At 41.4% G+C, this 15,731-nt stretch overlaps 1 protein-coding gene across 6 annotated transcripts in view; it reads left to right on the top strand.

Moving 5' to 3' along the window:
• The window catches only part of nap1l1 (nucleosome assembly protein 1-like 1), a 75,558-nt gene that overhangs the window by 37,187 nt on the left and 22,640 nt on the right, over positions 1 to 15,731 (top strand). For all 6 annotated transcript variants that reach the window (XM_072268207.1, XM_072268206.1, XM_072268205.1 and 3 more), the window contains exons 9-11: positions 1,153 to 1,292; positions 12,025 to 12,170; positions 12,260 to 12,279. In XM_072268207.1, coding sequence (XP_072124308.1) covers positions 1,153 to 1,292; positions 12,025 to 12,170; positions 12,260 to 12,279 — 306 coding nt within the window. The remainder of the gene's footprint in view (positions 1 to 1,152; positions 1,293 to 12,024; positions 12,171 to 12,259; positions 12,280 to 15,731) is intronic.

Here is a 15,731-nt window from a genome sequence, read left to right as displayed (position 1 = left end):
GAATGGGCTGCCGGCGATGGTGGAGGCTGAAAGGATGGGGTCTTTTAAGACACTCCTGTATAGGTACGTGGAGCTTAGAAAAATAGAGGGATATGGGTAACCTTATGTAATGTCTAAAGTACATGTTCAGCACAGCATTGTGGGCCAAAGGGCCTGTATTGTGCTGTAGTTTTTCTATGTTTCTATCTCACCATGTTTAGTATTGTGAGGAAAAGTTGGAAATGTGACATTTTGCACCCTCAGCTAAACTGACAAAAGCCATGGAAAATCTGGGTGTATGTCTGTTTTTAGGAATCCCGACCAATGGCTGCTCAGTGATGAAAGACCTTTTTGGGTGGTTTGAGCACTCAGCCCTAGGTTCGTACATCAGAAGTTGACAGTAGCCTAGCGTAAATAGTTATCAGAACACACTACCTTAAGTCTTTTGCCTATCCATTCCAGCAAACACATCGAGGTCATCTATCGAAATATGTGGTTTCCACATTGGCCTCATAAACTTGAGGCTTTTTCAACAATGAGTTCAATGTTGCTGGTGCCCCTTTGGGACAATAGTTAATTCAGCTTTCAAGGAATTGCTCCAGAGTGTCTGTATTTAATTTGACAGACTCAAAGTCAAACAGTATTCTGTAAGTTTAGTCACTTTCTACCGCTCTGAGTTATTAAATATTGTACTTATGAGTTATATCAGGGGGCGTTGCTTGAGGGTTCTTAAATTTCCTGAGAAGTTTGACACCTAATGTTGCTTGTAATAAGCCTGTGTAGAGGTGACATGGTAGCATAGTGGTTGGCATAATGCCTTTACAGCACCACTCACCCAGGTTGAATTCTGCTGTCCGTAAGGAGTTTGTTTTCCCCTTGATTCCATGGGTGCTCTGCTTTTCCTCCCACATTCCAAAGACATGTGGGTTAGTCGATTCATTGATCACTTGGGTGTAATTGGGTGGCACAGGCTTGTTGGGCTAAAGAGCCTGTTACCATGGATAGATGTCTGTATAATATTCCTTGCATTAAGCATGATAATTTCATTAGCTGTCTCCCCATTTGCGTTATTTTGAGGGCAAGATTCTTGGCATAAATTGTAAATTAAAAAATAAAAATAGTACATTTGTTTTAATTGAACTTGATCTTTATATCACTGTATTTTTTGTGTAGAGTTTTACCCTGGAATTTATGTTTGAACCAAATGAGTATTTCACAAATGAAGTAGTGACAAAAACATACAAGATGAGATCACAGCCTGATGAGTCGGATCCCTTTTCATTTGATGGACCAGAAATTATGGGGTGCACAGGGTAAGTCATCCTCAACTTGCATAGAAGTTTAAGATGCAGTTTTCTTTAAGTGGTACATTTAAATATAAATTGTTCCCTGTGTATTTTTCTGTTGGAAGATGTGCCAACATGTTAATTTCTGATGAGGGCTCTCTGACCCAAAATATTAACTCTGCCTCAGTGTTTTTAGCATTTTTTTTTTGTTATCTTTGATTCTGTATAATTATAGAACTGAAAATTTTGTTGTTGATGCTTCTCCAGTTCCACATGACCTTTTTCAACTTTGAATGGTTGTATTATGTTCTGTATTATCACTAGTTCATATAAAGACCCTCAGTATGATCAAATTTGGGCATTTTTAGAATTTATTTCTTTTTTTGTATAATTTTTATTGAGTTTTCAGTGATACATGAGAAAAAAAATCTACCCTCACCCCCCCCCATATATACTCCTACCTAAAAAGAAAAGAAAAGAAAAAAAAAGTGGAAAAAAAGGAACAGCCTGAATATTGGAAGGTTTGCACATGCTCCATGGGATAAAAATAAATTTTATATATATTTGTTACTTTCCCCCAAGGAACCAAGATCTTCATCATCGGAGCTATAAATAAGGGCTCCAAATATTCAAAAATGTTACATATTTATCTCTTAAAATCTAAAACATTACTTAGCTTCTCAACTCTAATAGTTCCCTGGGGAATCTCTTTGAACTTCACCATGTTGCTATGTGTTTCCCTTCCAATCATCCAGGCAATAAGAAAAAAAAAGATAGATAAGATACAAAAAAAGAAAGAACAAAATACCCCCCCACTAATGTTGTGAATGAAAAGATACACAACACTACCCCCCTCCATTGTGCGGGTTGTGGCTATTGCCACGCTTGCACACATGAATAATGTAACGATTGGTCAGTGTTTCTTCCAGCTCCCCTGTAACAAAAAAATTAATGTTATTGTTCCCAGCTAATACTCTCAAACTTTAACCTTTCTTCCCCCCCTCATATAATAATATATTTATATATTCATCCACCTAAAAATTCAACAGGCCTAATCCTTGATCCAGTCTTCATCTTCAATCCATCTCGCTCCCCTAAGTTTGTTTTTGTATCTGGTGAATATTCAAAGAATCTCGCACGAACTCCTCCGCTTTCCGGTAATCGTCAAAAAATCTTTTTTCTCCACCAGGCAAAAAAATCTTCAAGGTTGCAGGATAACGCAATATAAATTGATAACCGTGATCCCATTGGGCTTTTTTCACTGGATTAAACTTCTTCCTTCTTTTCAAAAGTTCATAACTTATGTCAGGCTAGAAAAAAATTTTCTTCTCTTCTATCATCAGTGGCCCTTTTCTCTTCTTGGCAGCTTGGGCAGCCGCCTATAGAATGCTTTCTTTGTCTTGAAATCTTAAGAATTTTATTAAAATTGATCGTGGATATTGGTCATCTTGTGGTTTTGGTCTTAGAGCTCTATGTGCCCGCTCAATTTCAATTGATCGGTCTTCCTCTTTCATTTGCAAGGTTTTCGGGATCCATCTTTGAAAAAATTCTATTGGATTATCTCTGTCTATACCTTCTTTAAGACCAACAATTTTAATGTTATTACGTTTACTTAAAATTTTCCAACACGTCCACTTTCTCCAAGAGTCGATTTCTTTCCGTGTTCCAGATAAGCACATTATTTTCTTTTTTCCACTCTCGTTAATATGCTTCATTGTTCTTTCCATCTTAAGTTTCTTATCCATTTTATCCTTTCTTTTCATAGCTTCATCATAGCACATCTTCATGTCTCTGAGCTTTGTTCTTAATTTTCTTAATTCAGCCGTTAATTGCAATAAAGCCTCTCTTATGTCTCCGTCGTCTCCTTTACTTCCAGTCTCTTCCAGTTCTTCCTCCTCCTCTTCATCTGTATTCTCTGCGATATCCAATTCTGACTCTGAGTCACTTTCAGTTGCAGTGGCCGTCGGTTCTTGTAGTTTAAATTGTGTCGATTTGCGCATGCGCAATTCCGGCATCTTCTTCCGAGAGACCGCTACCGTCGCCATTGCTCCCCGTTCTTCTACGCCAGAGATAAAATGCGTCTCCTCTGAAGGAGATCCAACCTGAATCCGAGGCTCCATGGTTGCAGTAGGCCGTTTTTTCTTCCCACCTCGCGGCGACTTCACAACAACAGACGACTTCTGTTGCGGTTTACGAGGCATGTCATAGAGTAGTCTTACGAAGTTTGTAAGTAGTTTTCGGAAAGTATTAACTTTGTTTAAACGGTACTTTGCTGATTTTTTACGGGAGAGCTAGATTTACACGTTTCAATCCTACGACATCAGGTGATGCCCCTCAGAATTTATTTCTGTATCTAAGTATTCAGATATTCTGTGAAGCAGAGCAAACTATATTTTTCCTGTTTATTATTGAAGGGTATAATTGAAACTGCTTGTAACACTTTTTTTCTGCAGTGCTTCAATCAATGACAGTAGGGATTTATCTGTCTGATTAGCTGCCAAGTTTTAAAAAAATCAGTCTCTTTGTTGTTAGGGAGGACAGGGATTGGAGGGCATTTGTTTCTGTTGAAATAATTCAGTGGATGTTGGTGTGCCTAAGCATTGCCTGTTTGCTCCAATGGGTTTGGGGGCGGGGGTACTGAGTTGTTTCTAGGCCATATTTGAAAGGTCATTTAAAGTTGTTTTAAAAACTTGGCTTTCTGTGTTAATTTTGTTTTTTTTTTGAGGAAGGTTGGAAAAAGTTTGGTAAATGCTGTATCTTTATGTACCACTGTGGCAGTTGCAAAGTGGCACCTGCTTGACTACTTCTGTGCCTTTGGCCATTCCTTACTGCTCAGTTATTTAATGAAGCGGACTAGAAAATAAAAACAAGGATATAATGCTGAGGCTTTAAGGCATTAGTCAGACTGCACTGGAAATATTATGAGCAATTTTGGGCTCCTATCTAAGAAAAGATATGCTGGCATTGGAGAGGTTCCAGGGGGTGTTCATGAGGATAATTCTGAGAATGTGTGATACACAAAATGCTGGCCCAAAACATCAACTGTACTCTTTTCCATAGATTCTGTATGTCTTACTGAGTTCCTCCAGCATTTTGTGTGTTGCTTGGATTTTCAGCATCTACAGATTTTCTCTTGTTTGGGGTTAATGTGTGAGAAGTGTTTTATGGCTCTGGGCCTATACTAGCTCAAGTTTAGAAGAATGATGGGGGAGCTCATTGAAACCTATGGAATATTGAAAGGCCTAGATAGTGTTTCTGGGGAGGATGTTTCCTATAGTTGGGGGGGGGGGGTGAGTCTAGGATCAGAGGCCACAGCCTCAAATTAGAGGAATGTCCATTTAGAGCAGAGATGAGGAATTTCTTTAGCCAAAAGTTAATGAATCTTTGGAATTCATTGTCACAGACGATTGGAGGCCAAGTCGCTGGGTATATTTTAAGTGGAGGTTGATAGGTTCTTGATTAGATGGGGCGTCAAAGGTTACAGGGAGAAGGCAGAAGAATAGGATTTTGAGGGATAATAAATCAGCTACAATAGAGTGGTTGAGCAGACTCGGGCTGAATGGCCTAGTTCTGTTCCTTTGTCTCATGGCCTTGTTCATTAACTCTGAATTAAATTATCTACTAAGTGTTTAGCTGCAAGATTGCTGTTGTACAGGCTCTTCTTTTATGTTGTGCCTCTGCTATTGATCTGCTTTCTTTATAGTCACAATGCAACTTCCTGCCGTTTCTATATAAATTGTTAATAAGCCTCCACCTCTTCCTAAGCCTGACTAAAAGGAAAAAAACTCACTGTTTATAAATCCAAACTTACTAAATTCTCTGCCTGATTTTCTTCAGTATGTGGCAGGTATTACTGACTTACTGGAAGGCATCTTAGGCAGCTTGTATTGGAGCATTGGCAGAAAACATTTGCGTGTCAGGCAGCAGTTGCAGTCAGTGACCCTTCATCAGAGCTGTATCACTTAAGATTTTTTTTGGCAGAAGATGAGAATTTGAAATGTGTAAGAGGAGATAACTACTTAACAATTAGTGCAACACACATCAACAGGATTAGCAATTAGTGATGAACATCATGAAACCCTTATGATGAATTTCAACAATACCATGAAACAATAAATATTCAAGTAAATCCACTGAGCCCTAAATGATAGGTTTACTCTACTTAAGCGATATATTATTTTCATAAATTTATTTTCCTGTTGCTGCCCTTTCTGCCCTACTCACCTTATTTTTTAAATCTGTTATCAGTTTTCTGGTGTGAATCTTTTCAAATCTTTGGTTTAAGATGGTGCTGGTGAAACACAGTGACTACTTGCTGACAGCAAACAAAACGACTAGCTACTGTATTAATCACTTTTTCTGGAAATCTATCACTGTAATCAATAGCCTGCAACTTCCTTTCATAACTAAGCTTTTGAACTGCCTATATAACCTGGCATTTTTGCAGTGTGAACTGAAGTCTTGAAAGTGCAGGATGGTGAACACAGCGGCATATATGGGCCTGACCAAGGTGTGAGGCACTGGCTCGAAAGTGAGGAACGAACTAATGCTTGGCCATTGCTGGAGCGGACTTGGAGCTGAGTTGAAATGGCAAATCTGAGGCGAGGCAGTTGTAATGGTAGTTAATAGTTTTGTTTTTGTGCCACTCAGAGCTACTTTCACATGAGAGGACTTCACATACTGTACAAGCAGTGCAATGCTATAGTAAAGGAGTTAGAATTGTGATCAGTTGAGTACCTGCATGCTGGTGTCCTGGTGTGCTCTGCATTATCCCTCAGTAACAAACAACATCATGTCAGAAGTGCTTATTTGTCGATAAATTGGTGCTACAGACCAAGTGAGATCCCAACAAGAAAGAATTTACAGAAAGACTGCTCTTGTTCACATGTATCTATGAAAAGGGGCCAATATAGTTTGCTATATTGTATGCACCATGAGGCTGAGCTGAGAAAGGGCCAGGGTTGCTCGGCAGTCACTTTCAAGTTACACCCAAAAGTGGATACATTGTAATATTCTGTGGGCCACTAGCCTGGGGAAGTGCACAGAGACACGGACACAGCAGAGGAGCCAGTCAAATTCTCGGAGAGAAAATGAGACTTTTATAGTGCAAGTAAATAAAACAATAAATTAACAAACAAGACAATGGAGCAAATACCTGCAGTACCTACATTTGTGTACCTAATAAAGGCCCCTGAGACACTTAATTTCTCTAAACCAGGGGACTTTGAGAGAGAGCTCAGAAACTTGATTTAAGGTTGCAAGCAATCCCTCACAGGCTTCAGAAGAGTATTAAGTAAGCGCACTGATAGATTACATGCGTGCCAAAACAGATAACATAGGTGGATTAGAATTGACAGATGCTTAGAAAAAGGAGTACAAAACAGTGCTGGACAACTTCAAAGAATATTTTACAGGAAAGCAAAATGTGATATATGAGAGAGCAAAGTTCAACTCCAGAAAACAGGAGCCTTATGGAAGTGTAAATTACTTCATAGACTTGTATGCCCTGTCAGACATCTGTGCATATGGAAATCTGAGAGAGAAGCTCACTGGAGCCAGAATTGTCAGGCTACTGAACAACAAATTGTAAGATTTCAGCTGCGCTCAAAACTCACACTTATGAAAGCTATTATAAGGTCAGCCAGAGTGGGAATGTTAATCAGCAACAGGCAAAACTTGGGCACAAAAGCAATGCTACGGTAAAGCTAGAAGAGAGCAGGAAAAATATCCAACTGCAGGAAGTGCGTCAGATCTCTGTTCCATTTCAAAGATCTGTCTAGCAAAATAAGTGAAATGCCGCCAATGCAATAGAGTTGCCCATTATAAAAGCCAGTGTCACTCAAAAACTTTTTTCAGGAGGTCAAAGAAAACCATGATTTAGATGAACAGTGTTTTTCTTGGGGCTGTAGTTTTAAATAGAGAAGGCTGGCATATTAAGGTGCATTTGCAAACTGAGGCAGTGACGGGACCCTGGACAGATGTCACATCCAGCCCCAAATGTTTGTTCACAAAACTGGTGAAGAAAACATGCAGTGTACTAAACACAACAAAGAGGGGCTCATGGGGCCAGGTAAACACAAGTTCAGTGTGAAAGGACTGTTCACTGCTTCCATCTGTAAAAGTGAGAAACTGTTAAAAGAATATCCATGTTGTTCAGAAACTGTTCTCGCCACTAATGGGATCAGATGCCATCGAGAAGCAGAACGTTGCAAGGTTGTATTTGCTAAACAATGTTCAGTGGCAGGAGAAGTACCTGGAGTTGTTCACAGGCCTGGGGATACTGAAAGAAGAATATCTTACCCAACTGAGGCCAGGAATGACACCCTACTTTCTGACCACAGCAAGGATACCAGTTCCATTGCCAAGAACAAAGTCAAAGCTGAACTTGAGAGAATAGAGGCATTTGACATTGTAATTAGAGTGAATGAACCTACTGTCTGGTGTGCAGGCTTTATTCTTGTTCCCAAGCCAGATGGCACAGTGAGATTCTGTGTTGATCTGACCAAATTGAATAGAGCCTGCCCTCTGAGCAGGCATTGGGTACGCTGGGTGGAGCAAAGTTCTTCACCAAAATAAATGAAAAACTTAAGGGTTTTGGCGGATTTATTTAGCTCCTGAGTCCCTGAAGTTCACAACCTTTATCACACTATATGAACGCAATGCCTTCAAACAACTCCCTTTTGGCATCCCATCAGCCCCAAGCTCTTTCAGATAAGGTTGAGCTAATTATTGGAGGGACTGGAAGGAGTAACCTGTCACATGGACTATATACTTTGGAGGCTCAACTGAGGAACATGACAAGAGTGGAAGCTGCCTTGAATTAACAGACAGGCTGAAATCACCCTGAACGAAAAGGAATGCAAATTTGTAAAGTTGGAGGTGAAGGTCTGAGGCCACCAATTGTCTGCAGAAGAGGTGCAACCAGATTCAGGCAAACTGGCATGAGTTCAGAACATGGAACAACCCCTGAATGTATCAGTGATCTGCAGTAAACCGGCTGGGAAATTTCATTCCAAACTTGGCAGAAAAAACAAAATCACTGACTTCCTCTCTGAAAAATGTTTGGACCTGGGATACATGACTGAAGAAGCCATTCTCAAAATCTAAAGCAGAGCTAATCTCTCCACCAACATTGGTGTTTTTTGATCCAACCAAAACAACCACGGTCTCAACAGATGCTTCTTCCTTTGGCTGGAGGGAGGGCAGGGGTGGTATGCTCATGCAGTACTGCAGTGGTGTGTGGAAACCGGTAGCCTGTGCACCAAGAGCACTGACTCCTACTGAACAGTGTTAAGTCCAAATTAAAAAGGAGAAGCTGGCTCCTGTGGGCTTAAGTGCTTCAACTGCTAGTTGATAAGGCACTAAATTCCAACTTGAAACAGACCACAAGCCACTTGTCAGCCACTGCAGCTCAACACTCGGTTGATTTACCTATGCGTCTTTAAAGATTCTGTATGAGGCTTGTGTGATACTGTTATGACATTAAACATGTCCCCAGCAAGTCGTTCGCAATACCAGACACCCTGTTGAGGATGCCATACAAAAGTGAGTGGACAGACTCTGACTTGTGGAAGATGCCAACACTACTTACCTCAGGTACGTGAAAGCTTTCCTGCATCACGGAGTAAAACAGATGGAATTCGCACTGAGTTGAAAAAGGATCAAATCTGCAGTAAGGTCATGCAATACTGTGAGTATGGATGGTCAGCTGTGCCAAAAGAAGCTCGCGCTTTAAGATCTTGTTGACTTGAAGGAGACACACTGATCATTCTTGATGGTTTGTAGCTAAAGAGCTCCAGACTCATCATTCCTGTTTCAGTGCACGCTGAAATCTTCTGTCAAATCCACCAAGGACATAAAGGCATTGAAAAAGGCAATCTTTGTGGAGGCCTGGTCTGAACACACAGCTGGGAGGTTATGTGAAGCATTCAGAAAACTACACGAAAATCGAACCTCTCTGTCCCACAGAATTCACAGACTTTCCATGGCAAATTGCAGGCACACATACTATTTAGAAAGTTGAGGTCTCCAATCTGTGTCCTCTACATCCTCAACAGCAGTTGTACAACACCTGAAAGCTGCATTCGCTCACCATGGAATACTAGAGACGCTTGTGTCGGACAATATTTCACAATTCAGCTACTCAGAATTCAAAGCCTTTGTGAGGGACTTGAGTTCAAACACTATTCAAGCAGGCCACGTTACCGACAGGGAAATGGAGAAGCAGAAAGAGCAGTGAAGGCAAAATACTCCAACAAAGCACTACTAGTTTATTGCTCCACTACTTCTGCAATTGGCCACAGTCCATTGATCCATTGGGTTGGAGACTGAGAACATGTCTGCCTGTTCTTCCTTCCCTTCTCCATTTTCAATTAACCAAACTTAGACAAAGTGAGAAATTTAAAACAAGAAAACAAAGGGCATACTTCATCTCAGACACAGCAAAATTTTTGTCACCCCCTCGGGAGTGGTGAAGCTGTTAAGGGCTTCAGATTAATTCACCAACGAATCAATAGTTTGGCAGTAGGCACCATGATAGTTTGTGATCAGAACATCAGGTGAAATCAGGCAGAAGTTGTGTGCTCATGCATCTTCCAAGTCCATAAAAGCTAGAGAAAGAAATAGAGCAGCCTGATCCTTATAACGAGGGCTACTTACCTAAGGTGGATGTACCTGTTCAAGAATTTCTGGGAACCTATACCAGATCGGGTTGGTTTTCTGTCCATCACAGAAATATATTCCATAGCTTTGGACAAGTGAATAAAGAGACAGAATAATGCTCTCACCTTACCACAGTGTTCAGGGTAGTCTACCCTAACCTCCATTAGATTTGGTGTTTTTTTTTTTCAGATGTCAGGGCTGGTGGTGACCAGCTTGCTGAACTGAGACTGCGGCCTGCAACTATAGGCTCCTGGATAGATTGGGACTGGCTTCATTGCTGTGAACTTGCTTTCATGAACTTCTGTTTGCATGATTTTTTGCACATTAGTGTTTGATAGTCTTTTTTTAATGGGTTCTATTGTGTTTCTTTGTTTTGTGGCTGCCTGTAAGATGAATCTCAAGGTTGTGCACAGTATACATACTTTGATAATAGACAATAGGTGCAGGAACAGGCCATTCGGCCCTTTGAGCCAGCACCGCCATTCACTGTGATCATGGCTGATCATCCACAATCAGTACCCTGTTCCTGCCTCCTCCCCATATCCCTTGACTCCGATATTTTTAAGAGCTCTATTTAACTCTTCCTTGAAAGAATCCAGAGAATTGGCCTCCATTTCCTTCTTAGGGTAAGCATTCCACAGATCCACAACCCTCTCTGTGGAAAAAGTTTTCCTCAACTCATTTCTAAATGGTCTACCTCTTATTCTTAAACTGTGGCCTCTGGTTCTGGACTCCCCCATCATCAGGAGCATGTTTCCTGCCTCTAGCGTGTCCAATCCCTTAATAATCTTATATGTTTCAATCAGATTCCCTCTCATCCTTCTAAATTCCAGTGTATACAAGCCCAGTTGCTCCAATCTTTCAACATATGACATTCCCGCCATCCCTGGAATTAACCCAGTGAACCTACGCTGCACTTCCTCCATAGCAAGAATGTTCCTCCTCAAAATTGGAGACCAAAACTGCACACAATACTCCAGGTGCGATCTCACCAGGGCCTTCTACAACTGCAGAAGGACCTCTTTGCTCCTATACTCAACTCCCCTTGTTATGAAGGCTAACATGCCATTAGCTTTCTTCAATGCCTGCTGTACCTGTATGCTTACTTCCAGAGACTGATGAACAAGGACACCCAGATCTCGTATTTCCCCTTTTCTTAACTCGACACCATTCAGATAGTAATCTGCCTTCCTGTTCTTGCCACCAAAGTGGATAACCTCACATTTATCCATATTAAACTGCATCTGCTCACTCACCCAACCTGTCCAAGTCATCCTGCATTCTCATAACATCCTCCTCACATTTCATACTGTCACCCAGCTTTGTCATCTGCAAATTTGCTAACGTTACTTTTAATCCCTTCATCTAAATCATTAATGTATATTGTAAATAGCTGCGGTCCCAGCACCGAGCCTTGCGGTACCCCACTAGTCATTGCCTCCCATTCTGAAAAGGACCCGTTAATCTCTACTCTTTGTTTCCTGTCTGCCAACCAATTTTCTATCCATGTCAGTACCCTACCCCCTATACCATGTGCGCTAATTTTGCCCACTAACCACCTATGTGGGACCTTATCAAAGGCTTTTTGGAAGTCCAGGTACACTACATCCACTGGCTTTCCCATGTCTATTTTCATAGTTACATCCTCAAAAAAAAATTCCAGATTAGTCTAGCATGATTTCCCCTTCATAAATCCATGCTGACTCGGACCTATACTGCTACTGCTATCCAAATATGCCGCTATTTCATCTTTTATAATTGACTCCAGCATCTTCCCCACCACTGATGTCAGACTAACTGGTCTCTAATTGCCTGTTTTCTCTCTCCCTCCTTTCTTAAAAAGTGGGATAACAGCTTCCCTCCAATCTGCAGGAACTGATCCTGAATCTATCGAACATTGGAAAATGTTTACCAATGCGTCCACGATTTCTAGAGCCGCCACCTGAGGTACCCTGGGATGCAGACCAATAGTGTACTTTGAACTTTGCTAAATTCTATTTGTGCTGTCAAATCAGTCCATATTTTGGTGTGTTTTTAAAAATCCTGTCTGCAATATCTAGCTGTGTTTAAGAATACTTTTCTGCAACTTTCATTGCAGTTGCCATATTGACTGGAAAAAGGGGAAGAACATAACAATGAAAACCATTAAAAAGAAGCAGAAGCATAAGGGCCGTGGTACTGTTCGGACTGTTACAAAAACTGTACCAAATGATTCTTTTTTCAATTTCTTTTCACCTCCTGAAGGTGAGTGAATGGTTGATGTTATTTATACATCTTCAATTGTGTTGGTAAATAAAGTTCTAACGTGCCTTTTTCACTTTATTTCTTCACAGTTCCAGAGAATGGAGAGCTGGTAAGTTGTATTTTGGTCCGACAGGTTGTCACAGTTTCCTTGGAAAAAAGGGATTTTAGCTTTTCATTATTGTATATAATGCACAGTTTTTTTATTGCTGATCTGCCCTTTGGTGCTATACATTTGTTTTACTAATTAGCAGAATTGTCTGTTAATATCCAAATGCAAGTAAGAACAATTGAGTACTTCTTTAACCTCTTGATTGAAACCTTAATATTTATGAGGAAAGGTGAGGATGAAGATATAGGAATGGAGTGAGGTGGAGAATAAATGCGTTGCTGAGGGATTGGAGCAGGGGACAGGGATTCAGATTTCTGGATCATTGGGACCTCTTTTGGGGCAGGCGTGACCTGTGCAAAAAGGACGGGTTGCACTTGAATCCCAGGGGGACCAATATCCTGGCGGGGAGGTTTGCTAAGGCTATTGGGAGGGTTTAAACTAGAATTGCTGGAGGGTGGGAACTGAACTGAAGCGACGGAGGAAGAGGAGGTTTACAAATAGAGAAAGCTTGTAGACAGTGCAAGGAGGAGAGCAGGCAGGTGATAGAGAAGGGATGCACTCAGACTGATGGTTTGAGATGCCTATTTTAATGCAAGGAGTATTATGAACAAAGCAGATGAACTTGGAGCGTGGATCAGTACTTGGAATTATAATGTTGTGGCCATTAGAGACTTGGGTGGCTCAGGGGCAAGAATGGTTACTTCCTGTGCCAGATATTCGGTGTTTCAGAAAGGATAGGAAGGGAGGCAAGGGAAGGGGGTGTGGCACTGTTGATCAGAGATAGCGTCACAGCTGCAGGAAAGGAGGAAGTCATGGAAGGATTGTCTACAGAGTCTCTGGGTGGAAGTTAGGAAAAGGAAGGGATCAATACCGGTGTTTTTTTTATAGACCACCCAATAGTAACAGGGACATTAAGGAGCAGATGAGACAGATTCTGGAAAGGTGTAACAATAACAGGGTTGTTGTGATGGGAGATTTTAATTTCCCAAATATTGATTGGCATCTCCTTGGAGCCAAGGGTTTTAGATGGCGTGGAGTTTGTTAGGTGTGTTCAGGAAGGTTTCTTGATACAATATGTAGATAAAGCCTACAAGAGGAGAGGCTGTACTTGATCTGGTATTTGGAAATTAACCTGGTCAAGGAGAGCATTTTGGAGATGGCAATCACAATTCTATCTCCTTTACCATAGCATTGGAGAGGGATAGGAACAGACAAGTTAGGAAAGCATTTAATTGGAGTAAGGGGAAATATGAGGATATCAGGCAGGAACTTGGAAGCATAAATTGGGAACAGATGTTCTCAGGGAAATGTACGGCAGAAATGTGGCAAGTGTTCTGGGCATATTTGCGTGGAGTTCTGCATAGGTATGTTCCAATGAGACAGGGAAAGGATGGTAGGGTACCGAAACCATGGTGTACAAAGGCTGTTGTAAATCTAGTCAAAAAGAAAAGAACAGCTTACAAAAGGTTCAAAAAACTAGGTAATGATAGAGATCTAGAAGATTATAAAGCAAGCTGGAAGGAGCTTAAGAATGAAATTAGAGCCAGAAGGGGCCATGAGAAGCACTTGGCGGACAGGATTAAGGAGAACCCCAAGGCATTCTACAAGTATGTGAAGAGCAAGAGGATAAGATGAGAGAGAATAGGACCAGTCAAGTGTGACAGTGGAAAAGTGTGTATGGAACCGGAGGAGATAGCAGAGGTACTTTGTGAATACTTTGCTTCGGTATTCACTACGGAGAAGGATCTTGGCGATTGTAGGGATGACTTGCAGTGGGCTGAAAAGCTTGAGTATATAGATTTTAAGAAAGAGAATGTGCTGGAGCTTTTGGAAAGCATCAAGTTGGATAAGTCATCAGGACCAGACGAGATGTACCCCAGGCTACTGTGGGATGCAAGGGTGGAGATTGCTGAGCCTCTGGTGATGATCTTCACATCATCAATGGAGATAGGAGAGGTTCCGGAAGATTGGAGGGTTGCGGATGTTGTTCCCTTATTCAAGAACGGGAGTAGAAAAGGAAATTATGGACCAGTGAGTCTTACTTCAGTGGTTGGTAAGTTGATGGAGAAAATCCTGAGAGGCAGGAATTATGAACATTTTGAGAGGCATAATATGATTAGGAATAGTCAGCATGGCTTTGTCAAAGGCAGGTCGTGCCTTACAAACTTGATCAAATTTTCTTAGAATGTGACTGAACAAGTTGTTGAAGGTAGGGCAGTAGATGTAGTGTATATGGATTTTAACAAGGCATTGGATAGGTACCCCATGCAAGGCTTATTGAGAAAGTAAGGAGACATGGGATCCAAGGGGACATTGCTTTGTGGATCCAGAATTGGTTTGCCCTCAGAAGGCAGAGTGTTTGTAGATGGGTCATATTCTACATGGAGGTGGGTGATCAGTGGCGTGCCTTGAGGTCGCAGAGCAGATCCCTTACTCTTCATGATTTTTATAAATGACCTGGATGAGGAAGTGGAGGGTTGGGTTAGTAAATTTGTTGATGACACAAAGGTTGGAGGTGTTGTGGATAGTGTGGAGGGCTGTCAGCGGTTACAGTGGGACATTGATAGGATGCAAAAGTGGACTGAAAAATGGCAGATGGAGTTCAACCCAGATAAGTGTGGAGTGGTTCATTTTGGTAGGTCAAATAGGATGGTAGAATATAGTATTAATGGTAAGACTCTTGGTAGTGGGAGAATCAGAGGGATCTTGGGGTCCGAGTCCATAGGACTCTCAAAGCTGCTGTGCAGGTTGTCTCTGGTTAAGAAGGCATATGGTGCATTGGCCTTCATCAATCATGGGATTGAGTTTAGGAGCCGAAAGGTAATGTTACAGCTATATAGAACCCTAGTTAGGCCCCATTTGGAGTACTGTGCTCAGTTCTGGTCGCCTCACTACAGGAAGGATGTGGAAACCATAAAAGAGTACAGAGGAGACTTACAAGGATGTTATCTGGTTTGGAGGGCATGCCTTATGGGAATAGGTTGAGTGACCTATGAGAGGTGACCTGATAGAGGTGTATAAGATGATAGGCATTGATTGTGTGGATAGTCAGAGGCTTTTCCCCAGGGCTGAAGTATCTAATATGAGAGGGCACAGCTTTAAGGTGCTTGGAAGTAGGTACAGAGGAGATGTCAGGGGTAAGTTTTTTTTACGCGGAGTGGTGAATGCATGGAATGGACTTCCGGTGGTGGAGGTGGATATGATAGGATCATTTAAGAGACCTCTGGATAGGTATATGGAGCTTAGAAAAATAGAGAGCTATGGGTAACCCTAGGTAAATTCTAAGCTCAGGACATGTGTGGCACAGCTTTGTGGGCCATTGGGCCTGTATTGCGCTGTAGGCTTTCTATGTTTCTAAGATGTGAAATCAGCTAGAAATGGTTTATTTCTTTATTTATCACCATCAAGGCTGCCAAAAAGGGGTTAAACTGACATCTGAAGTGGCATTTTGT

Source organism: Mobula birostris, chromosome 9, assembly GCF_030028105.1.
Source record: "Mobula birostris isolate sMobBir1 chromosome 9, sMobBir1.hap1, whole genome shotgun sequence".
Taxonomy (NCBI): Eukaryota; Metazoa; Chordata; class Chondrichthyes; order Myliobatiformes; family Myliobatidae; genus Mobula; species Mobula birostris.
Note: the sequence above shows the minus strand (reverse complement) of the source record. Positions and strands in the feature narration are given on the sequence as shown.